The sequence below is a fragment of the Pongo abelii genome, chromosome 6 (genome assembly GCF_028885655.2).
Source record: "Pongo abelii isolate AG06213 chromosome 6, NHGRI_mPonAbe1-v2.0_pri, whole genome shotgun sequence".
NCBI classification, from domain to species: Eukaryota; Metazoa; Chordata; class Mammalia; order Primates; family Hominidae; genus Pongo; species Pongo abelii.
In genome coordinates this window covers 34,640,124-34,667,286 of record NC_071991.2, presented here as the reverse complement: position 1 = coordinate 34,667,286, position 27,163 = coordinate 34,640,124, and the positions used below count along the sequence as shown (strand labels likewise).

The 27,163-nt window shown below is 44.8% G+C and overlaps 1 protein-coding gene across 3 annotated transcripts in view; it reads right to left on the bottom strand.

Moving 5' to 3' along the window:
- Positions 1-27,163, bottom strand: part of DDC (dopa decarboxylase) — a 95,401-nt gene that overhangs the window by 5,861 nt on the left and 62,377 nt on the right. For all 3 annotated transcript variants that reach the window (XM_024249767.3, XM_054559180.2, XM_054559179.2), the window contains 5 exons: positions 23,498-23,565; positions 13,321-13,397; positions 10,150-10,169; positions 3,563-3,661; positions 724-825 (listed from right to left, as the gene is read on the bottom strand). In XM_024249767.3, the coding sequence (XP_024105535.2) occupies positions 724-825; positions 3,563-3,661; positions 10,150-10,169; positions 13,321-13,397; positions 23,498-23,565 (366 nt within the window). The remainder of the gene's footprint in view (positions 1-723; positions 826-3,562; positions 3,662-10,149; positions 10,170-13,320; positions 13,398-23,497; positions 23,566-27,163) is intronic.

Genomic DNA, 27,163 nt, shown 5'->3' with positions numbered 1-27,163 from the left:
TCCAAAAAAAAAAAAAAAAAAAAAAAACCTCATAAACCAAACAGAGCATTAGGTCTCACCTGGCTCTGTGTATACAAGGGAGATTACCAAGGGGCATGTGTGCAGTGCATCTTAGAGCCTTTTTGAGAACTGTATCATGATTCTCAGTAGAGATGGCTTATGCCCCAACCTGTGTGGGCCAGCCTGCCCTCACCTGGTGAATGCACAGCATCAGGCAGCAAAATAACAGCACGCCACAACACAGTGTCAAACAGATTCCTGTGTGGGCATCTTGTAAAGGTGCGCAGCCAGCAGCTCTAGGGTGGGGCCCAAGACTGGCTTTTCTAAGGAGCTCCCAGACAATGCTGATGATGCTGATGCTGTTGATCCACAGAAGACGCTCAGATTAGTGAGGCTATGGACAGGCCACTGTCCTCCAAGGAGGGCCAGTGGCAGAGGTGTGGGATGGAGCCTTGAGGAAGGAAAAATGGTAAGGATTCTGGAGCCAATAAGCTATGTAAGTGAGAAGTCTCAGGGCAGGCTTGAGGAAGCGGGAACAGCCGCCGTGTGTGGAAGCAAGGCTGTGCAGCATGGGGCAGGGCAGGCCGGTGGGCCGAAGAATGCAGGCTTTGCTCTGCCATCTCTGGAGAGCCAGTTTCGGTTTTTGAGCATGGAGGTAATGAACAACACTTTCCCCTCTGTCACATTCACAGAAAATGAAGAATGGAATAGATGTAGACAAACCTTTAGCCGAAAGCAGACAAGCCCCAGAATGACTTCCACACAGATTTCAAAGCGGGGATCCTGGCGCACCAGTGACTCAAACTCATGGGACAGCTGGACATGCTTCAAAGAGGAAAGGGAAAATCTGTTTTTCTCATGGCCGTTTCATTCAGAACTTAACTACCTAGAAAACCTTATTAGACTGCCCATGTATAATTCATTTAGACGCTCTTGGCAATTTTCCTCAAGTGCTTGTACCGTTCACTGACCAGCTGTTTCCAGGCAGGCTAAGAAACTCATTCCCTACATTAGCACAGGTCTAGTGCCTTCAGAACACCAGTCATCATTTTCTCTGTTCATGGGACTATTCTTATCCAACCCAAACTGTCTTTTATCATGTTAGAATAAACACCGTGAGGAGGTATTTGATCATTCTGGAAGAGACAATGGCTAATGCCCATCGAGTTGCTCCTCTGTGCTTGCGGTGCCAGCGCTCACCACTGGGGCATCCTCAGGACAGCCCACAACACAGAGGATATCGTAATTATCCCCATTTTGGTGATAAGAAAACAGGCTGGGAGAGGGTGAGTGACATGCCCAAGGTGCACCCGGAGGCCTTGGCTGAGCTGGGATTCTAAGGCAGCCTGATGGAGCTGCAGCTCTGTGGCTGCCACAGCTGTTGCTCCTCTTCGGCATTTGCCACCTAGAGCTGGGCATCCTGTCTGCTCTGTCACATTCAGAAACGGCCTTCCTCTCATTGAATACACTGACCTTATTTCACTTCCAGATAGTTATAGAACTCAGAAGCTATTCAGATAGCATGTGATCCTAGGAGAAGGAGCCCTCTGTGGCGTAGGCCCGTGGCTTGCTCATTCTAAGCCCGCACATACAGCAGGGGCCCCATGTTGCAAATGCTGGGGAGGACCTGGGTAAACGCGGCGCCTCGCGGGCAGGAGGTGGCTGGGAAAAAAACACCTGTCATACGAGCGGTTCCTCGTCATGCCACCAGAGAGCGCCAAAGACCTCGGCCTCATGGGCGATCCCGAAAGCCGGTTCCCGCCCAAGGAGACAGGCTTTGAGCATCACTGGACTCTGCTCCTAAGGCAGGATTGGGTCCCCTTTAAGAAAGAAGTGGGGTGTGTTTTAAACAGGAGCCAGCATGATCATAACTAGTTGTCCTTGAGCTTAAAGATGTCATCATTGCGGAGAGATAAATCCCTTATTTTTTGGCTTTCTTTCCCCAAAAAAGCTGAATTCGTCTCAAATGGGGAGAGGGGAATTTCCTACCCGTGAATTCATATACATACTCCTTTCCCAGTTCTTGCCCCCAAACAGGTCCTCGTAGTGCTCGGCAGCTCCTGGAACTGTCCTCACCGAAGCTTTGGGAGTAGGCAGTTCATGCATGGCACATCCTGGGCATTCTATGAAGCTTGCAAATGGATGTGTTTTTATACGCTGTGCCACAGAGGAGGCGGCTGGGGACACCTGCTCCTGCACAGCTGGTTGTGAAGCGGCAACAGGACTTAAAATGGAGGGCTGTTACCATCACTAAGGCTGAATATCACAAGTGTGCTTATTCCCATGAAGCCTGGGGACCTCTGTCCATCAAGATGAGGCCACAGCTTAGGAAGGACACCAGGATCAGAGGGAGCCAGCAGAACAGCAGCAGGCCTTCTGCAGCTGGCTAAACGGGTGGCTCTAGGCAGGTCCAGGCTCATATTCAGGACTCAGTTTCCTCATTTTTTTTTTTTTTTTTTTTTGAGACGGAGTCTTGCTCTGTCACCCAGGCTTTAGTGCAGTGGCACAATCTCTGCTCATGGCAACCTCTGCCTCCCGGGTTCAAGTGATTCTCCTGCCTCAGCCTCCCGAGTAGCTGGGATTACAGGTGCCTGCCACCATGCGTGGCTAATTTTTTGTATTTTTTTTTTTAGTAGAGACAAGATTTCACTATGTTGGCCAGACTGGTCTTGAACTCCTGACTTCATGATCCGCCCACCTCGGCCTCCCAAAGTGCTGGGATTACATGCGTGAGCCACCGCGCCCAGCCAATTATTTTTTTTAAAAAAGCGGGGGAGTGGGGCTTGGAGCTGATGAGTAGTTCTCAAATTTTAGTGCATAGAGAAGGTGTCTGGTTTGCTTGTTAAAACAGAGGTCGCTGGGCCCCACTGCAGGCCGGCACTGCTGGTCTGGAAGCGTGTCTGAAAACCACTGGACTAGGGAATATCTATCTTATTCTGGCAATTTTGGGGGAGAAAAACACATTCATTGTGTTCTCATGATTGCCATTGCTCAATGAACTTCATTCTTGGCTAGATGTGGCTAAAGCACAACCTATGTGATGTTTCTACCGTGACCATCTTCCTGGACCTGATGACCTGCAATCTTAACGAAAGTGACTTAACAGATCTTATAAATACCCTCATCTCAACAACCCAAACTACAGTCTGGTTCTCTTGCTCGTGTATTTGCTTATTAAGACATTTGAAGGCCAGGTGCAGTGGCTCACACCTGTAATCCCAGCACTTTGAGAGGCTGAGGTGGGTGGATCACCTGAAGCCAGGAGTTTGAGATCAGCCTGACCAACATGGTGAAACCCAATCTCTACTTAAAATACAAAACTTAGCTGGGCATGATGGCGCATGCCTGTAATCCTAGCTACTCAGGAGGCTAAGGCAGGAGATTCGCTTGAACCCAGGAGGCAGAGGTTACAGTGAGCTGAGATTGTGCCATTGCACTCCAGCCTGGGGGACAAGAGTGAAACTCTGTCTCAAAAAAAAAAAGAAAAAAAAATTGAATTTATTTCTAAAGTCCCGAAAGACCTCTGCAATTTTACCGTGATAAATAATAAAAACAAAGTCACCTTGCGGATATAAGCCTGCAGTCCTTTGACTCCATACATCCTAAATACAAACCACATTTTCAAAGAGCGAAATCTTCGGCCCAGTGGTATCTGCCAGTGCTGAAATGAAACATGAAACGGACCATCAGTGAGGAAGTTATTAAAAGCTGGCTTCCTTTTTGGCTCACCGGCTCGCCTATTTCTCTTGGAGGTAGCCGATTCCCTGGTGGCCACCCTGCTCCCATTGCCATGGCCTGTCTTGGATGGCAGGGCCCTCAGTTATGTGGGCAGAGGCTTTCTTTGCAAATCTCCAAGAGAAAAGAACACAGACGGGGACTGTTGACCTGGGAGCCAGCGATGTTCATTGTTTTCACTCAACAGATGTTTGCAGCGTGCACAGCAGGGCCAGACCCTGGGCTGTCCCCTAGGGTTCCGTGGTGAGCAAACAGGGAAGACATGGCCCTGCCCCCCAGTGAGCTCACCATCCAGTGGGGATAAGGGGGTAATTTTCATTGATGTCCTTGCCTATGAGGACGGAGGGAGCCAGAACCTGCTCTTGTCTGCCACTTCTGCCCCGGATGTTCTGGCATTGTTTTCTAGAGCAATACTAGTTCCCTCTTGGTCCCACTCATCACCATGGAGTGACCCCAAGACCCCTCATCAGAAGACACAATGTGTGTCTCCATGCTAGTGCTCCAGAAGCTTTCCCTGTCCTTCCACTGGTTTTCCCAGACCCAGTCAGTTGACTGGCCCCCACACTCTGAGGGATGGAGATGTGAAGTGAGCAAGGAAGGACTGGGACGAGGAGACTGCTGGGAAGTGAGCATAGCAGCACTGCGTGGTCATCTTAACAGTCATATTCTATTTCAGCTATAAAGGAGACACTGAGGAGAGCTGAGCCAGCTCCCTACTGGGCCTGGGTGACACAATGCAGCCAGGCGCGACACTCTAGCACAGCTGGGCCATCTGCCAGGTGGGACTGCTTAACCGGAGTCCTGAGTCCCGCACTGCTCCCCGGTAGGAGGGCTTGCAGGTGTTTTTTAAAGTGTGGGTGAAGGCCGGATGCGGTGGCTCACACTTGTAACCCCAGCACTTTGGAAGGCCAAGGCAGGTGGATCACCTGAGGTCAGGAGTTTGAGACCAGCCTGACCAACATGAAGAAACCCTCTCTCTACTAAAAATACAAAAATTAGCCTGGTATGGTGGCACATGCCTGTAATCCCATCTACTTGGGAAGCTGAGGCAGGACCCAGGAGGCGGAGGTTGCAGTGAGCCAAGATGGCACTATTGCACTCCAGCCTGGGCAATAGAGTAAGACTTCATCTCAAAATAAATAAATAAATAAAATAAAGTGTGGGTGGAATGAACGGATGGCAACTGCTTCTGAACACAAGAGAAGCAGCTCAAGGGCCCAGAGCCAGGGTTCTTCAGGAGCTTCTCAAGTCAAAAGGGAAACAGGGACCCAACCTCTGACTCAGGCATTCAGTGTGGTTCCCCCCAGTTGTACGCTAGGCCCTGCCTGGTGTGTTGACACATTATCTCCTTTGAGCTTCCTAGCAGCACTGTAAACAAGGGTTCGGATACCCATTTTCTTGGAGCAAAAGCAGGTATGGAGAGTGACTTGCCCAATGTTACCAAGCCAGCATGCAGCAGAGCCTGAGCCGAACCTGCACACACAGTTGTCTGCTGGTCAGCACTGTTTGCAAGCTGTTGGGCTGCTCAAGAACTAAACTAACTTGTCTTTTGGGAAATCTAAAAGAAGAACCCCTTATCCCACCACTAGTTGACTTAGTATCTAACTAACAGTCAGTAAAACAATGCTTCCCTGCCATGGTTCAGCACGAGTGCTGTGTTCCAAAATCATTCCTCGACCAGTCAACCTCCTACAAATTAAAATGTGATTTCAGTCTAACATTTGGAAGAATACCAAGGTAAACTTAATTTCTGTGGTCCTGGAGTGAAAATGCACACCATCTAATTGAATGCTCACTCAAATGTGGCTCCAAATGTTGTCATGTTCTCTCCAGAGACTGAATTCGATGCACTGTCCCCTCCCCCAATATGCTCCTGGGTGCCTGCAGTAGACGGTTGTGACCCCTGTGTACCCAGCCTCACCTCCTGCCAGACTAAGTTCCTAGAGGAAAGGGACTCTGTCTCATTTGCCTTTTTAGTCCCAGCCCCAAGCCCAGCACCTGGCTTGGCATGGCGCGGCCAGCCCAAATTTTGTGGAAGATTGTTGATGGATGTACTTAAATAAATCAGGAGTAAAACCCATTTGACCCTCATTCATGGGTCATCTGAAAGGATTCTTTATGTAGAAGTCAATTCATATTTGATGCTTCCCGGACATCAAATGAGCTATTTCCTGGTACTTTTTCCTCCACAATTGATCATTTTTAAACCTGTATTTTGTCCCATTTTTGATAAGCCATCAACATCTTCCAGAAAATGCAGTTTCCTCATCCAAATAGCATGCAGGGCTGCATGGCTCAGTAGCTTGTGACCTAGGTCTGTGGTCCTGTCTTTCAATAGGTTCAGCAAACTTTTCTGAACCTCTGTATCCTCCCCTATGAAACAGGCATAATGATACCCACTTTACCCAGGACTGTGCAAACTGGAGGCAAATGGTGCTGTCTTACATCTTCAGTGTGCCATTCACCATCAGAAAGAACACAGAGCTCTCTTGCCACACCTTGTGTCCTGAACAGCCTCCTCCTGGGCCTAACACTCCGTCCTCGTGCCCTCGTCCACTGACGGGGGATAGAACTACCAGGGCCTGCTCATCCTTTTCACCCCACACTTCCTCACTGGCCCAGTAGGCAGCCCACCATCCAGGGATCTTCTCCCCAGACTGATGGCTGTGACAGCCTTAGGTTTGGGTTTCCAGCCTCTTTGAACAAAATGAGAATGTCTATGATATTCCTTCCCATTCCCTGCTGAGCCCAGCAAAGCAAATGCTCTGGGGACATTTGCCTGGAATTCACATTCAAGGTGGGAATCATAGAGGAGCCTGAGAGGTGCATGTGAGCACAGAGAGGGAACGAGGTCACTGCATTGTAGCTAAAATAGCGGCAAAGAGAAGATGCCGGGAAATACGGCCAGGGATATCCCTAGGTTGTGGCAGATGGAGAGGGTTCAGTGAGAGGCAGTGACACTTGTGCCTGCACCCAAGGGATAGAAAGAGCAAAGCTGGGCTGAGAGGTGCCCTGGGGGCTCTGCACACCGGGGGCCCTGAGGCTGCTCCCACACTCACACCCAGCCAACTTGTGTGTGCTTTCCCGGTGGCTGCCCGGGGCTGTCCCCACATGGCCACTCCTGCTTCCTGGGGCTGGTATGCTGAGGCCTAATGCCTGTGCTTCGCATTTAGAAGCCCCTCTGCTCCAGAACAGATTTCACCTTCTGCATTCCATCTTTCGTAATGTTCATGCGTTTGTCCCCTCATCAGCCATGAAATATTGGCTGTGAACACATGATGTACCATCTCCGGCCCTCTCTAGGGACACAGCAGCACAGAAGGCCAATTACCCCAGAGAGCCTCCCAAGCCTGGTGGATGGATGCCAATGGGGCTGGGCTGCTGTGGTGCTTCCCACCTGCCTGGGTTCCTTTAGAAGCAACAGGCAGCCAAACAAGGAATGTCCCCAAATGGCTCCTGACTCATGTACTGCCAGCCATAGTGCCAGGGACCTCAGCATCATCGCCTGCCACAAGCGGCAAGAGGAGAGCTGGCAGGCAGAGGACTAGCTAAGGACTTGGGGCATGTCCTCTTGGGCCACAAAGGGCAGGCTGGAGGATTGAGGTGTCTCAGGTGTGTTTCAGAACAGGCATCAGGGCCTGCGCTGTCTGCGCCTCTGTCTCTCTCAGTGGCCTGGGAGTCTTGGAGGTGGCTTTGGGCCTCACTCACCTCTGAGTAGCTGCAGGAGCAGCTCATAGCTCCTGGTTGGAAAGGGAGTGCCAGTCAAAGGGCTGCCTTGAGATGGGGTGAAAGAGATCCAGGTCTCACAGCAGGACCAACAGGGTGGGGAGTACAGGGGCTGCTCAAAGGATGCTTTGAAAGTAGGGCTGGAGCACAGGTTGCTGATGCTTGACCTTTCCTTAACTGAGGCCAATGCCTTTCATTAAGCTAGTAGAGATAACTAGTAGAGATAACTAGTTGAAGTAACAGAAGGACAAACGCTTTTCAAAGAACGCTTGGCCCATCAAGGCGAGGTGAATGGTGGGCTCAAGTCTTCTGGATTAGCAATGGGGAAAGGGGGTGTGGCCTGAGGAGAGTGAGGCTCAGCACTAAAGACAGAAGGGGACATAAAGACAGGGATCAGATTCTTTCCTCACCCCATGAGGGTCAGAGACTGGTGGTGGAGGGAGTAGGATGAGGAACCTAGGGTTGGGGAGAAGGAGTGAGCCCTGAGGACTGGAAGGCCCTAGATGGAGCAGAAGAACAGGCTGGGGAAGCCTCAGGCAAGCCCTGCCACCTTCACGGTCCTGCAGGCAGGTGCCAGTACAGATCTGTGATTCTTGGTGAACAGTAGAAACTAGAAACTGTCTGAGGAGATCATGTTCCCTGAGCTGCTAGATGCGGGCAGAGCTGGGCTGGTTCTTGTCTTGGGCAACGTAACATAAGCCAGCATTGCTGGGGATTGTGCCCCAGGCCTTTGAAAGACAGTGCCAAATTTATCTAAAAGGATTTGTTAGTCAAGGACTAGTTCCTAGAGGACTTGTTAGTCAATACGGAGTTTTTAGCAAAGGCTATGTTATTTTATGTGAACCAGAGATGGTGTTGTGCCTTTTTTTCTAATGATATCTAAGCTGGAAATGAGCAACATTAAAAAATAATAAAATAAAAGGCATGAAGTGTTCGTGCCTGTTACCCCATTTTCAGTCTCATGCTGCAGGAAGCAGCTCATCCTCAGCAGAAAGCTGGATGTGTCAGATGCCCACTGCATAGTCGTTTAGGAAAGCAAGGGACTTTCCCAGGGAAGTAGTTAAATAACAGGGAAATAATTATACCATATAACGTGGGATTCTGTGTAGAGTTTCTGTACTTACTAAGGCTGTGGAGGAGTGGAGAAGGTATTGCAATTTTAGTTTCGGTGCCATGAGAACCAGCTGCAATGTGGTCTGTACAGCACGTGGCCCTCATGCAACATGAAGTCTGAGAAAAGCCACGAACCAGAGGAGGAGACAGAAACACAGGCCACAGCATTGCGGGGATGCAAGGTCAGGGTGAGCTGGTCCTCAGGTTATTTTTAATATTATTGTCATATTTTCCCTTCAATAATAACTTTCTAAAAGATAAGTCAGATTGTTAATGGGGATTTATGTGAAAGTTTTAAATGGCATCATCCATGGATCTTCCCCGTGTGCCCTTATGTGCACACACCCTGGCCTTTCTCCTTGGGTGTGGAGCTGGGTGGTCCCAGGCAAACTTTGCCAAAACTGTCCTAGGACCAGCCTTGATGGTTTGGGAAGGTTTACTGCTGCCCCCGCCTCCTGGCTCACAGCTGTCACAGGAAGAAGGCAAGCTACCCATGCCTTTGAGGGGCAGCCCCTGCTGGGTTATTATCACACTGGCTGCTGACAATGTTTGCTCCAAACGCACTTAGACACACACCTCTGTCAGGAAATGGCAGCCTCTGCTTTGATGATGTCTGGTGCCCACCACACGTGGACACAGGTCATTTTTTTTTTTTTTTTTGAGACGGAGTTTCACTCTGTTACCCAGGCTGGAGTGCAGTGGCGTGATCTCGGCTCACTGCAACCTCTGCCTCCCAGGTTCCAACGATTCTCCTGCCTCAGCCTCCGGGGTAGCTGGGATTACAGGTGCCTGCCACCATACCCGACTAATTTTTATATTTTTAGCACAGATGGGGTTTCACCATGTTGGCCAGGCTGGTCTCAAAGACCTGACCTCAGATGATCCACCCACCTCAGCCTCTCAAAGTGCTGGGATTACAGGAGTGAGCCACAGCACCCAGCCACAGGTCATCTCTTGATGGCAGAAGACAGCCAGCTCAGTGGCCACACCTCTGTTCCCCCTGAGTTTCACCCTCCCCCTTAGGTTCTATTCTTTTGATAAGCCTCGCAGTACTGCCTTCGGTCCCAAATTCCTTTCCAGACTAACACTAGAACAACCTGGCATTTTCAAAGTATGCCTCATTCAACACTTGTTTCAAATAAAAATGAGATAGGACCAATGCATTTGAGACTAGGCTGCTGAGATGACTGGCCCCACCTGGGAGCTTTTTATGTTCCCTGACTCCTCCCTCACTCTCCCACTGCCACCACCAGTGCAGCCCCAGGCACACAGCAGCCCAGGGCAGAAGGGCCTTTTCCTTCCAGAGGAATGAGGGGCAGAGGCTCCTTCCCCCTCCCCAGGAGCAAAGTCCAGGGTCCAGGTTTCCCCCTCCTAACCTGAGACCTCTGACTAGGGGGCTCAGCAGAGCTGCCCGCCACCTGGCAGGACCCCCCTAATTTGTCAGTTAGGACCCAGTTAGAAGGTGCCCACCGGTGCATGCTGATCATGAGAGTGGGGGAGGAGATGCGTGACAGCTGTGGCGTAGCCCCCAGCACTCCACTAGCATTTGAGATTACAGTGGAATCTCCCACTTACCCGGTAGTCAGTGATAAGCCCTGGAGAAAAGAGAAAGAAAAAGAAAAAAGAAACTGTTAGACAGGTTTGTTGATCACACACTAATCCTTTTCATCTTCCAGGTAAATTTCTTGTGTCTTCTAAGCCAGAAATAAAACTGCCCAAAGGCTGGGTCTGGGTGTTCTTTGTGGCACTTCCCAGGGTAACATATTCTAAGGGAGTGTCCCGAGAACAGGATGCCCAAAACACAAATTGGAAATGTTACGCTCTCAACAGACCCCCATTAGTTTTGCTTTCTGCAGTTATATAGCATGAACATCTGAGGTTTCATCTAGTGCCCAGTAGAGAGTTAGCATTCAGATCACGTAAATCGTTCATCATTCATTCATTCATGCATGGGAAGGTGAATTTGTGATATACGGAGTGATTAGAATATTTTAAAAAGAAGAGAATGAAACTCTTGGTGGGATTATTCATCTCTGTAACCGTGGATTTTAGCAGATCTTAGTTCAGTATCTGGGACAGAGCAGACACTCAGTGAATATCTGCTGAGTCAGTTTTAACATCCAGGAATCAGTGGCTACACATTGGTTATGAAAAATGGCTGATTTGCTTTTGAGCCTCCCCTCATGCCTAAAGCAGCAAATCCCAGGACCATAAAGGAGAAAGAACCCTGGATGCAGGATCAGAGACGGGAGTTTCTATTAATACAAGTGATCCTGCGCAAGGCGTCAGGTGAGGATTATGACAACATGCTGCAGTCCTGCTACACAGATCGGTGGAAAAGGGAGTCTCGTGCTCTGGGAGTAGATCCACAAATGTGGGCTGGACCAGGCACATCAGTGTCCCCTACTTCCCCAGTCAACAGGGCCTGTGGCAGAGCCATAGCAGGCCCTGACCATGCTCAGCTGGGACAAGCTGTCCACCTAATACAACCCACACCCCACCCTGCACTTCATCCACTGCACAAGAGTGCCTACGTTGTATTTACAAGAACATCTGAAGTCACCAGTTTGTATCATTCCCTAATAGTTATTTTCTCCACTAGCATAAAAAACGGCAGTGCTGGGAGGAGATGCAAGACCTCCACCCCCTGTTTTATGAGTGACCGAGATGGAAGCCCAAAGTCACACAGCCTATCTCAACCCATATGCAGTACTCTCCTTTACGCCACACGGCCTCTGATTGGTAAGGGAGCTTGTTAAACAAACATAACATCAGTAGCAGCATCTGGCAATGATTTACAGAGACCACTGCAAATGAAACAACAGCACTCAACAGAGTGCATGCAGGAAGCACTCAGTAAGAAATTGTCGAGGCCGGGTGTGGTGGCTCACACCTGTAATCCCAGCACTTTGAGAGGCCAAGGCAGGCAAATCGCTTGAGCTCAGGAGTTCAAGACTAGCTTTGGCAACATGGTGAAACCCCATCTCTACCAAAAAAAAAAAAAATTCAAAAAATTATCTGGGCCTTGTGCTGTATGTCTGTGGTCCCAGCTACTTGGAAGGCTGAAGTGGGAGGATCACTTGAGCCTGGGAGGTGGAGGCTACAGTGAGCCAAGGTTGTACCACTGCATTCCAGCTTGGGTGACAGAGCCAAACCCTGTCTCAAAAAAAAAAAAAATTGTCAAAGAACCAGATGATTGTCATGAATGAAAATGAGGGAATGGCCCACCTTTTTAGTTTCTATTACTGCACCATCTGATACGGTAGCTACTAGCCACATGTGGCTGTTGATATTTAAATTTAAGTTAATTAAAACTAAAGGAAATTAAACTTTAGTTCTTCATCAGACGAGCCACGTTTCAAGCACTCAGTAGCCACATGCGGACTGGTGGCTGCCATATTGGGTGGTGCAGAATTATAGAAGACTTCCCTCATTGCAGAAACTTCTACAGGAAAGAAAAACTGGAGGCTTTCAGTAGAAGAATTCAGATACGGTGTCTAATTAGTGCAAGTTCCTATCTGCTTCTCCGTGAATCTGCTTCCTTATGGATGAGTAAAGAACTGGCCCAGTTAGAAGCTTCCTTGCACAATTCTTTACTGTTAACATAAAGAAATGACAAACCTCTTAGCCAGTAATTTCCTCTGACAATGGTTTTACTTGAACTGTGGACTACTTAATAGGTCTTATGTGCCTCATAAGACGTAAAACTTCATGAGATACATGTGGGAAGGGCAGCTTGTATATTGGTAATTGGTAAGTGGTGCAGAGTTAAAACAAAGCAAACAATGCATTGAACAAGACTGGTAAGAAATACAGCAATATATTAGCAATGTTTGCATTTGAGTGGTGGGATTATGGGAATTTTCTGGCCCAGCATTGACTCTATTTTCCAAATGTACATCTTTAATAATAAGGAATACATCTTCAAAGCCTACATGACTAGTATAACCACTTTACCTCCTTACCAGTGTTGTGACAGAATTTTCAGTTATCAAAAAAATTCTATTTATTTTGGTTCTAGTTCAATGCCTACCATTAATTGGCCAGATACACTGGCCCAAGTCAAATGAGACGACATAGGTGAAGTGCAAAAGCCAAGAATTGTGCATTCCCTGCTGTGGCCCCAGAGCAGCCTGTATCCCCTGATGCCACTTGATAACTGCCCGCTCATCTCCTCCCTGCTAGACGTTGCAGGTGGGTGCTGAGCCTCCTTGGCTGTCACCAGCGCCAGGCACAGAGAGCAGGCCTACTGACCAAATGACTTAGGTGCACCTTTGTGTGCTGATCTGAGCCTTGGCTTCATCTTATTTTCTCTTCCCTCACCAACCCTACTCAACCTCCTTCATTTACTTTGCCTCCTCATGGTATGGTGGAAGGTGATGCAAAGCCTTTTTGTAGACATTATGGCCATCATTATGTTGAAGACGTTTCCTTGTCTGCAGGCAGTATGCATGCCCATATTAAAATCCCATGGCTATGCCCACCTGCCCCCTCCTCCTGCAATGAGCCCAGCAGGTTCTCAGTGCTTCTAGAACAGAAGCCTCCCCAGGGAGCCTCCCCAGGCCTCTTAACCAACCCACAGGGAATGGGCTACAAGGGCAAACCCAGGAATGCACAGCACCCCGGCTTCTCTGTGGGAGCCTCCTTGGATATGGATGGTCTTCCCCTAACTCCCAGGGACCTCCAGGGCAACTCTGACAGGAACAAGACCAGAAACAGTCCACAGAAAGCAGGCTCACAGCTTACCTGAATCCTGATGGCTGTGCTTCAGGTAAGTGGGGTCCAGTCTAAAGGCTCCCGTTAAGTCTGTTCTCTTTTTCACCCTGGTTTTAGAGAACAAATGATAGGGCTGATAACCAAGCACCCTAGACTGGACCACCTCTCCCCTCTCCCCACCTGCCTCAGCTCAGGTACCTGCTCCCAGCCCTGCCATAAAAACCACTCTGCCTTCACGGCCCTGTCTCTGCTCCGAGTACCTGGGGAGGGGGTCTTAGAATAAAAAATAAATATTTGGTCTTTGTTACCAGTTCCTGGCACACAGCTCCTAAAACTCTTGAGATCTCCTAGTGATAAGAGTGGGTTTTGCATGTTAATAAGATAGCTGGCAGCTGGGGTCTCCTCAATGGCTTCCAATCTCCAGGGAGGGTAGGGGGCTGGAGGTGAGTTGGCCAGTGATTTAAGCAATCATCCCTACTGAATGAAACTCCATTAAAAACTCCTAAGTGGCAGGGTTGGAGAGCTCTGGGTTGGTAAATGCTTCATGATGCCGGGATGGTGGCATACACAGAGAGGGCATGGAAGACACGTGACCTACCACCACACTTGTACTTTGCCGTTGCATTTCTTCATTTCTACTCTTTATAACCTGTAAACCTAAGTAAAATTATTTTTTGAATTCTGTGAGTTGTTCTAGTAAGTTACTGAACCTGGGGCAAGGGTTATGGGAACACCCCTGAGCTTGTAGCCATGGTGGACAGAACTGTGGGTAACCTGGAAACCCAACACTGTAACTGGCATCTGAAGTGGGGGCCGGCTGATGGGACTGAGCCCTTAACCCTGTGGAGTCTGATGCTACCTCTAGGTAGTTACAGTCAGAATAGGAGTGAGTTTAGGGCACCCAGCTGGTGTCTGCAGAGTTGGAGAACTGGTGTCAAGAGGGAAAACCACAGAGGTTAGCATTTGCTCCTCTCTCTCTTTCCAGGGACAGCACAGTGCCTGGCCCTGCTGGCATCAGTAAGTGTGTGTGGGGTGAAAATTCCAAGGGCTAATGAGCGAGAAGGCCAGGATGCCCTGGGCTGCAGACAGGGGTCCTCTTTCACCTGTCTGCACACAGAGCACTCACACTGGTAGTCATTCTGCAGAACTTGGACCCAAACTCTCACTGGGCTGGCCTTTGAAGGACCTGTGCTTTATGGTAATTGCCATTGCTCCGCTTCATTGGCAGTGTGGTGACACCATCACAAAGCAATTTTGTAGCAAATAAAGTATCCTAAGGGCAAACTAGAGAAGAAATGTTAATCTGACAGTAGCTTAGGCTTGAAACAAATAAAACGTGAGAGTCCCTGAAAGACAGAACCCAGTGAGCACAAAATAGGATGCTGGGATGTGGCTTACCAAGGAGGTGAGAGAGAGGCTGGATTTATCTATAAAAGATCATTGAGCCTTTATTTTTGTTTTAAGGTTAAAGACAGACAAAGTCAGTTGGAATAATAAGCTGTCTAGTATATATTATTTCTTTGACTTGTGGAAGAAAATTGATTGCACCTAATTTTGTGTGTGTATGGGAATTTTCTTGCATCATAGGCATTTTATGGGGAGCCACTGGTTGTGGGGGGAGGTCCTTTGGGTCTCTGCATTAGAGAAAGCTCTGTGCCTAGCTTTAAAGAGAAGGAACCAAGAAGGATGTGAATATTTATGGCTATCAGTAGAACTCTGCCCTTTGTCCACAAAGATCACACTTTCCCTTCTCATTCTCAGCAGGGGCCTTCCAGCTGTTTTTTAATTTAAAAAATTTTGCACTAATTAAAGCCATACAAAAGATGTAAAGAATAAATCACCACCCCCTGCTTATGAAATAAAACTTAAATTATAAGTATTAATAAAAGTTAAATATTCCTGTCCCTCACCTGCTTCCTCTCCCTGTCCCACACAAGAGGCCACAAGGCTGAATTTGTGTTTCTACTCTTACGTAGTTCTACAAAATTTTCTCTCCAAATCCCTAAGCAATCTATATTATTTTGCACACTGCTAAACATACTGTAACATAAACTTAAGATGTATTATCTTAAATTTTATAATTCCATGCATGTTTCTATAATTTACTTTCTTACCCCAAAATAGACCTATGAGTTTCACATTCATTCATGGGCAGAGCTCTTGCTCACTCATTTGTATGACCTCATGGGATTTTAGTGCATGCACATATCCCAATCCATTCATTCTATCATTTCCCATTTATTGACAGACAAACTACACTGATGTGGACATGGGACAATCTCTGTTCATACTCCTGGAGCCCCTAGTGCAGCGCCCGTCAGCCATGCATCTGCCAATGGAATAGCACAAGGTGAGCTATGTTAAGGTTGGAGGAAAGCATCTATCTATGGCCCTACTCAATAGCACCAAATCAGTCTCCACAACAGTTGTGCAGTCTGAGAGCTCCTCTCCATATTCTGTTCAATGTTTAGTATAAAGAGACTATTGTAAACAACCTATAGTGTTTTACTGGGATTTCAGTTTACATTTCTGATTACTAAGGAGGGTGAGTTACTTCGTATTTATTAAGCATATCTGTTTCCTCCTTGAAAAAGAATTTTTTATTCATTTTTCTGTTAGATTGCTTATCTTGTCATATTGGATTGCAACAATTATACTGGTATAATTTATACTACTGGTCAAGTAGTTTTATATTTATGTTTGCTAAATATTATAAGGTGTCAATATTTGGAATGAGGGTTATAAAGCCATAAATGCGGCCCAAAAGAGAATTATCTTTGTGTAACTTTTGGTAAGTAAGGCATTTAATATTGTTGGTTTAATAGCAAACAGTTAATCCTGAATTATTTGGCAAAAAGAAAAAACAAATATATTTATTTAACCTTAAGTTTTTTACATAGGTAAACATCTGAAATTCGCAGGCTATAAAATTGGTTAGCAGGGAAATAACTTTAAATGATGACCATCAGTTTTTATAAGTAATCTATTAAAAAATTAATTAGATAAATATAATAGAATAAATGCTTGTTAAAAAAACTTGACATATAATTTAGAATCTAAAGTAACATTGAACAAAATAATAGATATTGCTTAAATGTCTGAGTCATTTCCAATTTAAAAAAATATAGGAAAATGTTTTTCTAAAAGACAATGTGTTCTTATTAAAAAGAAATAATTTCTGTCTAATTCAAAGATTACTTAAAGGTCATTTCTAAAACAAGGTAAAAGGAAACAGTAAATAAAAGAGATGCAAAATATGTTATAAATATTAAGTGGTATTTTTGGTAAGAAAGATTAAAAGGAAAATAATTTTACATGACAAAAATGTTGTGTGATATATTTTTTGTCCTAAAATAAAATCACTGGTTATTTAAAAAAGAGGATGTTTGGGATAAAACAGAAACTCCAAGTATTCAGTAAATGGTTTGTGTAAGTCATAATAAGGTTTATAAAAAGAGAATTTATGAAAAAATGTTTATGTGATCAAGTTGGCCATGATTAAAAGAAAATTATTTATAATAGTCTTTCTAGAAATTGGGCTTTGATATTAAAAATACACTAATAAACTAAAAAATTTGTTAGAACAACTAAATTTTCTTAAGGTACTGATTTATTCTTAATAAAATTACAAGACATTTTAATTTTCATAAACCAAAATTTCAACTTTAATTTCATCTCACTGTTTTCAGCTTTCTCTCCCTTTCAAGAGGGCCTGAGATAGTAACTCTTTCAACTTTTTATCAGCTCCTTTAATTTTTTCCCCTCTGGTTCTGACCGACGTTGTGGCCTGATTAAAAAATATATCTTATCTTAAAGGTCTAAACTGAATGGTTTTCTTTGTTTGCTTGTTTGTTTGTTTGTTTTTGAGATGGAGTCTTGCTCTGTCACCCAGGCTGGAGTGCAGTGGCAGCATCTCAGCTCACTGCAGCCTCTGCCTCCCAGGTTCCAGCAATTCTTGTGGCTTAGCCTCCAGGATAGCTGGGATTACAGACACACACCACCACGCCCGGCTAATTTTTGTATTTGTCGTAGAGATAAGGTCTCACCATGTTGGCCCGGCTGGTCTCAAAGTCCTGACCTCAAGCAATCCTCTCACCTCGGCCTCCCAAACTGCTGGGATTACAGGCATGAGCCACCACACCCAGCCTAAAGCAAATGCTTTCTTCCTATATCTAAATTCTTCTATGAAATAGAAAACTCACTTATAACACAGGATGCACTCTTCCTGTGTCTAACTAAAGTCCTATGAAAACTGAGATTTAAAAAATTAAGGTTATTATATCTATATAACTTTCTGTATTGCTTCTAAAGTCATTGTACTGTTACAGGACTTTGACTCCTGGGTCTAAAAAAGACACCAAGTCCAGCTAAGTCTTAAACACTGACAGCAGTTAAAAGCCTCATCTTCAGACCCAGGAGAAGATGACAATCAAAATAAACTGTGTTCATGAGACACAGAGCCAGAAATTAAAACTATTCAACCCCTCTAGGCCCAGGGACTATCAGACTATCACAGAAGAGGTGGATACATAAGATTGGAAGAGCTAATATTGAGAGATAAAATTAGTTTAGTTTCTCTATAAATTAAACACTAATATCAAAGGTACACTGATGCAAGACCAGCATCTGTGTCCCTATGCCAGATTAACAAGGTTTTCTTGGGACATTAACCCATTCTTTAATTAAAAAATTATAAAAGGTTATAAAATGATTTATGGAAATTGTATATTTTGGTCAAGATGATTAAAATTTAATAGATTTGTTTATAAAATTTGAGAGAGATTTAATTGGCCTCATACTGTCTTTATTAGAGTTTATTGTTTAGAAAAGTAAGTCTCTTCTCTCAAAGAATAAAGGTTGTGAAATCTTTGAGTTATCGCTTTGGCTAAATGAATGACTGATTTTACAATGACCTCTGTGTGATCCTGTTCTGTCATTGGTTATTTTACCAAGGCCTTGATTGGAATGACATTTTCACATTGCCTTGAGAAAATAAGGCTGACCTACAGAGCTAGTAAAAGCCTCTTAGAAAAACTGGCCCCATACCTTGTCCTTTACAGGGTCCTGACCTGTGGTAAGTAAAAAATGTCACTTTCTAACAGGGCTAGGAACCTCAAGTTTTCTTGGGACCTTGAAAATAGAAAAATTCAACCAATTCATACAGATACCTATAGGCACAGAAAAATCCTTGACCGGGACTGAGGCTTTTAAAAAGGTCTAAATCAGCTGGGCACGGTGGCTCATGCCTGTAATTTCAGCACTTTGGGAGGCCGAGGTGGGTGGATCATGAGGTCAGGAGATCAAGATCATCCTGGCTAACATGGTGAAACTCCATCTCTACTAAAAATACAAAAAATTAGCCAGGCGTGGTGGCACACTCCTGTAGTCCCAGCTACTCACGAGGCTGAGGCAGGAGACTGGTTTGAACCCGGGAGGTGGATGTTGCAGTGAGCCGAGATCATGCCACTGAGCCGAGATCATGCCACTGCACTCCAGCCTGGATAACAGAGCAAGACTCTGTCTCAACAATAACAACAACAAAAGCTCTAAATCTTAGATTCTTTATGAAAAGTTTCCAACAAAACCAATTTAAAAACAACAACAACAACAACAAAAAGAGCAAGAGAGCAAACCTATATGGCAAATGATTATTCTTGCTGCACTTTATCCAAATAATCAAGCCAATCATAATAGAACTAAAACTTATTTTACAAATAAATTGGCCCTATTATAACCTTGTATTTAATAAAATTGGGGAACTGGAAAGAGAAAAATTATGTTTCAAAATAAACTATAGTACATCTGTAATTAGAGTCTAGCCTTGCCTAATGTTTGTCTGTTTTTATTATTTTCTACAATTTGGGCTGAATTCTAAAATTTTTCGTGGCTACAATTCTCCAAATAATGTTGTCAGTTTTTTTTTCCTCTTTCTTTTCCTTTTTAATCGTAATTTGAAATCACTAAATATTAAGCTATGCTTTTCTTAAAGCCCTGTAAACTGAAGCTAGACAACGTCAACTTTGGAAGAAAATAACAGGAACCTATTTATATACGTAAATCACTTTCATACCTGCCTACTGACATAGGGACTTCAGAGTAATACGGTTTATGTCAGTTTTCCAGGGTTGTTCTCCCTTTATGTTTGTTTGTTTGTTTGTTTCTCTCTCTCTTCCTCCACCTATTTTCTTCTTCATGGGTCATGAGACTTTACAACCTGCTAAAAATGAGCTTTCCTAACAACATGGGACCTGTCTAGAAATAAACTGTCTTAGTCACAAGAGGCCAGACAAAACCCCAAGACTAGAGATGCATTTTCTTCTAAAATGCATTTTCTGAAGACTTTTTTTAAAAGGGGATGGGAAGAAATGTGAATGGAAAATAAAAACTTGGTGTCTCAATTTACTATGCCAAAGGAAAAAAAAATAAGCTGGACGCTTTCATGCAAGAAGATACCTTTCCTTTTGTTCCTAAGCAGAAAGCTACAGATAAAAGGTTAAATATCTCTACAGGTAGCTAGTCTATGCTCACCTTATCTTATATAAAGAGCTGATTTACTGGGCGTGAAGACAAATATATCATTGACTATTCCCCTACCTGCTCCTTTTCTCTTACAACACATGGATTCAGTAATGTGACCATACCCTCCTTCTTTCCCCTCCAGCTTGCTTTCACCTTTAAATACTGCCGGCCTCAAAATCATCTTTGGAGAAAGGCACAAACCACACCCTGTTTTTGTGATTCCATGTTTATTCTTCCAGGAGTGTCCCTAACCTTAGCAAAATAAAACATCTGAATTGATTAAGACCTGTCTCAGATATTTTTTGGTTAACAGGCCCTAATCCAATGTGACTGGTGTCCTTATAAGAAGAGGACATTTGGACACAGGTGAATAGAAGGAAGACCATGTGAGGACAGGGAGAAGACAGCCAACTGCAAGCCCAGGAGAGAGGCCTCAGAAGGAACCAGCCTGCTGATGGCTTTATCTCAGACCTCTGGCCTCTAGGACTGAGAGAAATCATCTCTTGTTTAAGCCAATTGTCCATGGCACTTTGTTAAGCCAGCCCTAGCCAACTAATGCAGGCACAGTGCCCCCAAACAGTAAAGATCAGCAATTTCTGTGCTAAAACACAAATCCTTCAAAAATCAGATTTCATCTATCAACGTTCATGCCATTGTTATAGTGTCATGGGACAAAAACTTGGGTTTTGGAGAGATCTGATTTTTCCAGGTACAAATCATCTCACCAAATTCTTTGACCTTTGTTCTGTCGAGAACGCACTGGCTCAGGAGAAAAAGAGCACATTCTCTATTGTAATTTAAAAACATATTTTGTAGCCTTTCAAGCCCATAGGAAGGTAAGAGGTTCCTGAAGTATTGCAACCACCCTGCCCCACCACTGTTGCCCACTCCAGAGGATGGGAACTAACCCCATCGCCCTTCTCTTGTGGCAGACTTCGAGACACCGCAGGCCTCTCTTGTGTCTTAGGGCTTACATTTAATTCCTTCTGCAAGGAATTAAACTCTGTCCTCTCTCCCTTTTCCAAATGGCCTGGCCTCACCCCTGTGTGTCCTATGTCTCTTCCCTACATCACCTCCACTTTGTCAAATTTCCCCTCACAGGCTGGTGGCCGAACTGAACCCCGAGTGCCAGGGAAGGGTTGTCCGGGACAGATGAGTGCACAGCCGCCAACTTGCTGGCATCAGCTCTGCAGTGTCTGTGGCAGCCTTGGGGCATCAGCTCTGCGGCAGGCACTCCACGGCCCAAAAGGCTCAACTCCTTCTCACCACTGCACTGACTAAGCAGGTTTTCCTCAGCCTTAACATACGCACTAGTTGTCTGGACCTGAGGGCAGGACGCCGCATTCATTACACTCCTTCTTATCATGTGTCAGTATTTGCCTGCAAGATTAGGGACCCAAAATATTTCTGGTCCCTGACCGCTTCAGTTTCCTCATCTGTAAAGACAGCGTGGCAATGTCTGTGTCCCTCATCACAGGGCTGTCGTGGGGGTCCAGAGAGCTACGAGAGGTTAGGGACTTAGAAGGCAGCCTGGATGTATCTATCCACAGTCACTAACAGCCTTGCTGATATCACTGTTCTATCCAGGCATTGAGGACTGCCTCAGGGCACACGAGAACCCCTCCTCTGGACAGCCCATCAGCCCTCGCCCTGCTCAAGGGTGGTTCTAGGGCTTCCTTTGTGGAAGGCATCTGAGGACGCCTGCCCCTTGCAAAACAAAAGCATGTGGGGAGAGCCACTTGTTCCTGCCAGAGCCTGTGGACACTCTGCCTGGTCCCTCCGAACTCCAGCTCCCTTAGAGAATTTTCCCCACTGACCAAAAACCTCAGCAGAGTGGATTTACATTTCAATCAAAATTACCCCTCGAATAAAGGGACCTCTGGCACACGGTGCAAACTGTCCTCACTGTGTTCCACCTTGGGTGAAACAGAAAAACACAGCCACAAGAATACAAAAGAATACTCACATTCATAACAGCCATGTCTTTCATAAATACTTATTTCAGACAAAATTAAGTCTGAAATGCCCACATACCAACTGGTTTTAAAATTATATAGCGGAAGTTTGGGGAAAAAGACTGACAAAAAATAATTTGATTTGTATACAAGTAAAGGACTAGAAATGTGGTTAGCCTTAAAAAAAATACAGGAAAACGTCAAACGGATATTTTGGTAACCTTGAGAGCTGACATTAGTTGTTTTGTATAAAAATTGCTTTCCTCATGCTTAGGAGGAAAGTGAAAAGTTATTCACTTAATTACATACTGAACAATTTTGCAAAGCCTTCTGAAAATTTGGAAAATTTTGCAATTTTGCATACTGTACAAAATTCATGCAAATCCTCCTGGCCCTATGATCAATCAATCAACTTCTTACTTTAAAACTTTAGAGAAACTAGTTTCTAGTGTCCCTGTACCACTGCCCATCATCATTTCTTTAAACATTGTGCAGGTCGTGTAATATCACCCACTTTAATGCTTTAGTTCTTTTTCTTATTCTAAATATCACCAAGGTATTATTGTGCTGTTATTAAGAATTTCCAGCCAGGCGCAGTGGCTTACGCCTATAATCCCAGCATTTTGGGAGGCCGAGGAGGGCGGATCATGAGGTTAGGAGATCGAGACCATCCTGCCTAACACGGTGAAACCTCGTCTCTACTAAAAATACAAAAAATTAGCCGGGCGTGGTAGGCGCTTGTTGTCCCAGCTACTCAGAAAGCTGAGGCACAAGAATGGCATGAATCTGGGAAGCAGAGCTTGCAGTGAGCCAAGATCGCACCACTACACTCCAACCTGGGCGACAGACTGAGACACTGTCTCAAAAAAAAAAAAAAAAAGAAAAGAAAAGAATTTGAGCCAAGATTGCACCACTGCACTCCAACCTGGGCGACAGAGTGAGACACTGTCTCAAAAAAAAAAAAAAAAAAAAAAGAAAGAAAGAAAAGAATTTCCAGGGAAATTCTTAGGAAACATGGTTACTATTATTTTTCCTTCGTGAATACTTTTCTCTTTTTTTGGAGACAGAGTCTTGTCGCCAAGGCTGGATTGCAGTGGCATGATCTCGGCTCACTGCAACCTCTGCCTCCCAGGTTCAAGCGATTCTCCTGCCTCAGCCTCCTGAATAGCTGGGATTACAGGAATGCACTACTACACCCAGCTAATTTTTTGTATTTTTAGTAGACACGGGGTTTCACCATGTTGGCCAGGCTGGTCTCGAACTCCTGACCTCAGGTGATCCACCCGCCTTGGCCTCCCAAAGGGCTGGGATTACAGGTGTGAGCCACCGCACCTGGCCTTAGCAAATACTTTTAAGCATTTGGACTCAGATTGCTTAAACTTAGCATTAGACTAAGACTGGTTATGAATCTAAGAATGAAAACACAGAAGCTACTGAATTAGAAGTGTGTACTTGCATTTGTTTTCTGTTAATGCTGGATAAATCAAATTACAAATTGTCCTTTTTAGGCTCCTCATTTCTTATGCCAGTATGTTGCAATGATATTCCCTAGATAAAAGTTTCCAGCGAGGCTAAGAATTAGCAATAATTCCATCAAGGGTTCAGAAACTGCAGCAAGCAGTGAGCGAAGTGACTATTGCACCCCTTTGGCTCTGGCATCTTCCCTGCCGGCTTCTTTCAAATGCACTGTCACCTCGGACAGGCAACTGACATCTGTGAGCAGGGAAACTTACCACATGGCAGAGCAGTCAAAATTCACCAATAGCCATTTGTGGGGATTAAAGTTGAATGAATCTGCAAACTGCCAAAGAACAAGAGTAAGAAAAAGAAAATATTTTCCTTATAAATGTTTAATTATAAAGAAGACCCCATACATGATAATAAAAGTTTATGGCACAACTAATCCACAGTGGTAGAGGCCAGGTAGGGTTGCCCAGGGGAGTAGTAACTTGCAGCGGGTAGGGGAGTCTTCTGGAGTGCTGGAATTGTTCTACTCTTGAGCTGGGTGGTAAGTACATGGGGGTGGGTTTATGTATTTAGAGTTGATTTGTATGTTTTGCTATATCTAGATTATACCCTCATAAAATAGAACAAGAATTTTAAAATTAAAAGTTTATATTCCCAAATGAAAAGCATTTTCAAATTTACATAATCTAATGTGACATAAAATGTATCCACATCATATTTTAAATTACTGGAATATTTGGAAAAATCAGAATTGTCCTTCACAAGTACAACGTACAGGAATTGTACTGATTTGGCCTGTGAAATACTTTATGCTTGAAGTTCCTTCCACTTGTTGAGCTAGCAAAGTTCTCAGACTACACGTGTCAGGATAAACAGTGGGAAAGAGGAAATTTTATTACTAATCTATAGTAGGTAGGGATAAACCCAGTTTTCATTTAATTGATGGGTTCTTTTGCCAGCATTGCTATAACATATCAACAATTCTCCCCATTTATCTAAATGTTTCTCTCTCTCTCTCTCTCTTTTTTTTTTTTTTTTTGAGCAACAGAGTCTTACTTTGTTGCCCAGGCTGGAGTGCAGTGGCACGAACACAGCTCACTGCAGCCTCAACCTCCCAAGCTCAAGTGATCCTCCTGCTTTAGCTTCCTAAGTAGCTGGGACTACAGGCGTGTGCCACCACACACAGCTAATTTTTAAAATTTTGTTTGTAGAGACAGGGTGTCTCATTACGTTGCCCAGGCTGATCTTGAACTCCTGGGCTTCAGCCATCCTCTTGCCTCAGCCTCCCAAAGTACTGGGATTACAGGTGTGAGCCACTGCACCCCAAACAGATCCTTTATTTTTAAAGACAATATTCAAGTTCATTGCATTCCTAACAGCTACAGACTCCCGTAGCTGGAAGATCCTGGATAACAACTGTGAACAACCGGCTCTGGCTGCGTGCATCAGTGTTAGGGGCTACCTTATTTTCAAGGAGAAAATAAGAGATTCCAGCCACCAAGAGTAGCAGAGGAGGACACTGAATTTTCCCTTAGCTGTCATAAATGGTGCTTTCTTTTTCAAATGCATGTCCTGGCTTTTCAAATCATATCCTGGTTTATCACCTGACTGGTGAACAGGAACAGGGTCCACCTTAATGGCCAGGGATTTGGCCATGCGGCTAGATTCGTAATTGATACCGAAATAAAGGTGGCTGCTGCAGTGAGGCGCCAGTCTGGCCGACTCTCCTACTGGGAAACTTTTCAGTCTTCTCAACGCCCTAGGGCACCTCCTGTCTACTTGGTTTCAGGGATGTGCACCGAGGAGGCAGCAGAAGCTTGAGGGACCTGGGGGGCGTCCTGGGAGGCATTTGGTAGGTGGATGACAACTTTCCACTGCTCTGGAGACCCAGGTTCATTTCCTTCTAGGTTTCAATAAAAGTAATTTTGAGAAAAGGACAGGAAATTACAGCAAGTTTCATTTGTTGATAAAAGGAGACAAAAGGTTAAAGAGGAGCTCTGTTTGCTAGGAGTTTTATGAGTTCCCTCCTATGGGGCTGATCTGTTTAAACTTCTCTCATTACCCAGCAGTGATATTTTCCTCCTGCCGACCCGAGAGAAAGGCTCTTATCTCCAAAGGCAGGGCCACAACAGGATATTGCAGCCTCCTTATCTGCCCCACTGAGACGCACAGCCCTCAGCTGGGCATGGAAAGAGAGTCGGGAGCAATAATGCAAGAAAAATGGCAATGACTCATTGTAGAGCATGAAATCCTGTCTGCTGCTGATAGGATCTGGCTGGAAAGCCCATTGCTATGGTGGTCTGACAATGAGGCACCCTTCTATGAAAGATGAAACCTCAAGTTGTCAGTTCATGGGGAAAAGAAGAGCAGTGGTAGGAAAAGATCACGAACCCTAAACCTGATACCCAGAGTTAGAAAAGAGCATCAAGCTCAGGCCAGCCTTGGGGAGGGCACATAAATCCCAGAGGACTGCTTAGCCCTTCCTCCCTTGAAACTGTCCCAGGACAGATATTTCAAATAATGGAGATTATCTCCATCATGCCATGCATTTATATGATACAGAGATTTACTCTTCATTTCCCAGCACCAAACACCCACCAAACTAGCTACCGGCAATGAACTATATCAACTGGGTACTGGCATCACATTATGAGAACTACTCATATACTACACCCTCTCCCCAGTGCATACATAGGCCTTTGGAAGCTCCATTTACCCCCAAGGATCCATCATGTAAGTCCTAGGTTGTATTAAGTACTCAGCAAGTAATTATTGAAAGAATGAGTGAATGATTGTGACGGAGACATAAACCAGAATACTACTTCATTGATTAGTAGTAAGAGGATTATTCTTTCCAAGATGGGGCCATTTGTATTCTATACCTCTGGTACCCACTTTTCTGATATTACAGCATTATGAGAATTCAAAGTTGTAATTAGAATAGTGATTAGCAAACCTGACATGCAAGCAGAGGAAGGTGTCAAGGGAAAGGTTTTCTAAGACATGGTAGAAAATAGCAAAAGCACCTAATGCAAGTTCAGTATTTACTGTCTGCCAGACACTGTTTTTAAGCCCTTAAAACATGATTAACTCATCTATCCCTGGCGACAATCCCACACCGGATGTATTCTTATGAAATCTATTTTATGGAGGATAGGGAGGATATCTAACTCGCCCAAGGGTACACAGCTAGTCTTAAGGATAAATCTAGGATTCAAACCAAGGAGTCTAATGCAGAGGACTGTGCCCTTCATCTGCCATCACACATGGGTGAGGTCTCACGACACCTCCTGCCCCTTGGCAGAAAGCATTTCTTTCTTGGCCAGTGCCACAGCTCCCCTGCTTTGCTACCTCCTTCTCTTGGACACACTGCCAAATACTGCCTCTCAGGACCCTCTATGGCATTCAAAACTGAGTTCTTGGGGAAGAGAGACTTCCCACCCTATGAGCCACCACCAACAATGAAATCCCACTTGAGTCTGAAATAACACACCACAGTATATCAATAAGGTCATTTCTTTGTGTTAAGTCTGTACCAATTTACATTCTGTTGCTTTTCGGAGAAGCGGAGTGTTGGTCAATAATTTTGATTGCTACTTCTCAAAAGAAGCAGGCATTTCACTTAGCATTAAAGACCATGCTTTACAATTTCCAGAAGACTGCCTGGGGCATTTAAATGCATTGGTAGCTTCTCGTTCAATATTGGTTAAAGTGAATATCATGTTCAGATGTATGGGCAGAACATGACTGTCACATTGAACCAGATTGTATGGAATTGCGGGTTGGTATTTTAAATTACTCTTTTGAGTTTAAGTTCATTAAGATTTTATTTTGTTCCTACTTTCCCACAGTTTTATAAGCTAACATCTATTCTTTCTGTTTGGGATTTGTGTAGATTGAAATGGAACTGTAAGTGTCAGGAGTATTTCAGG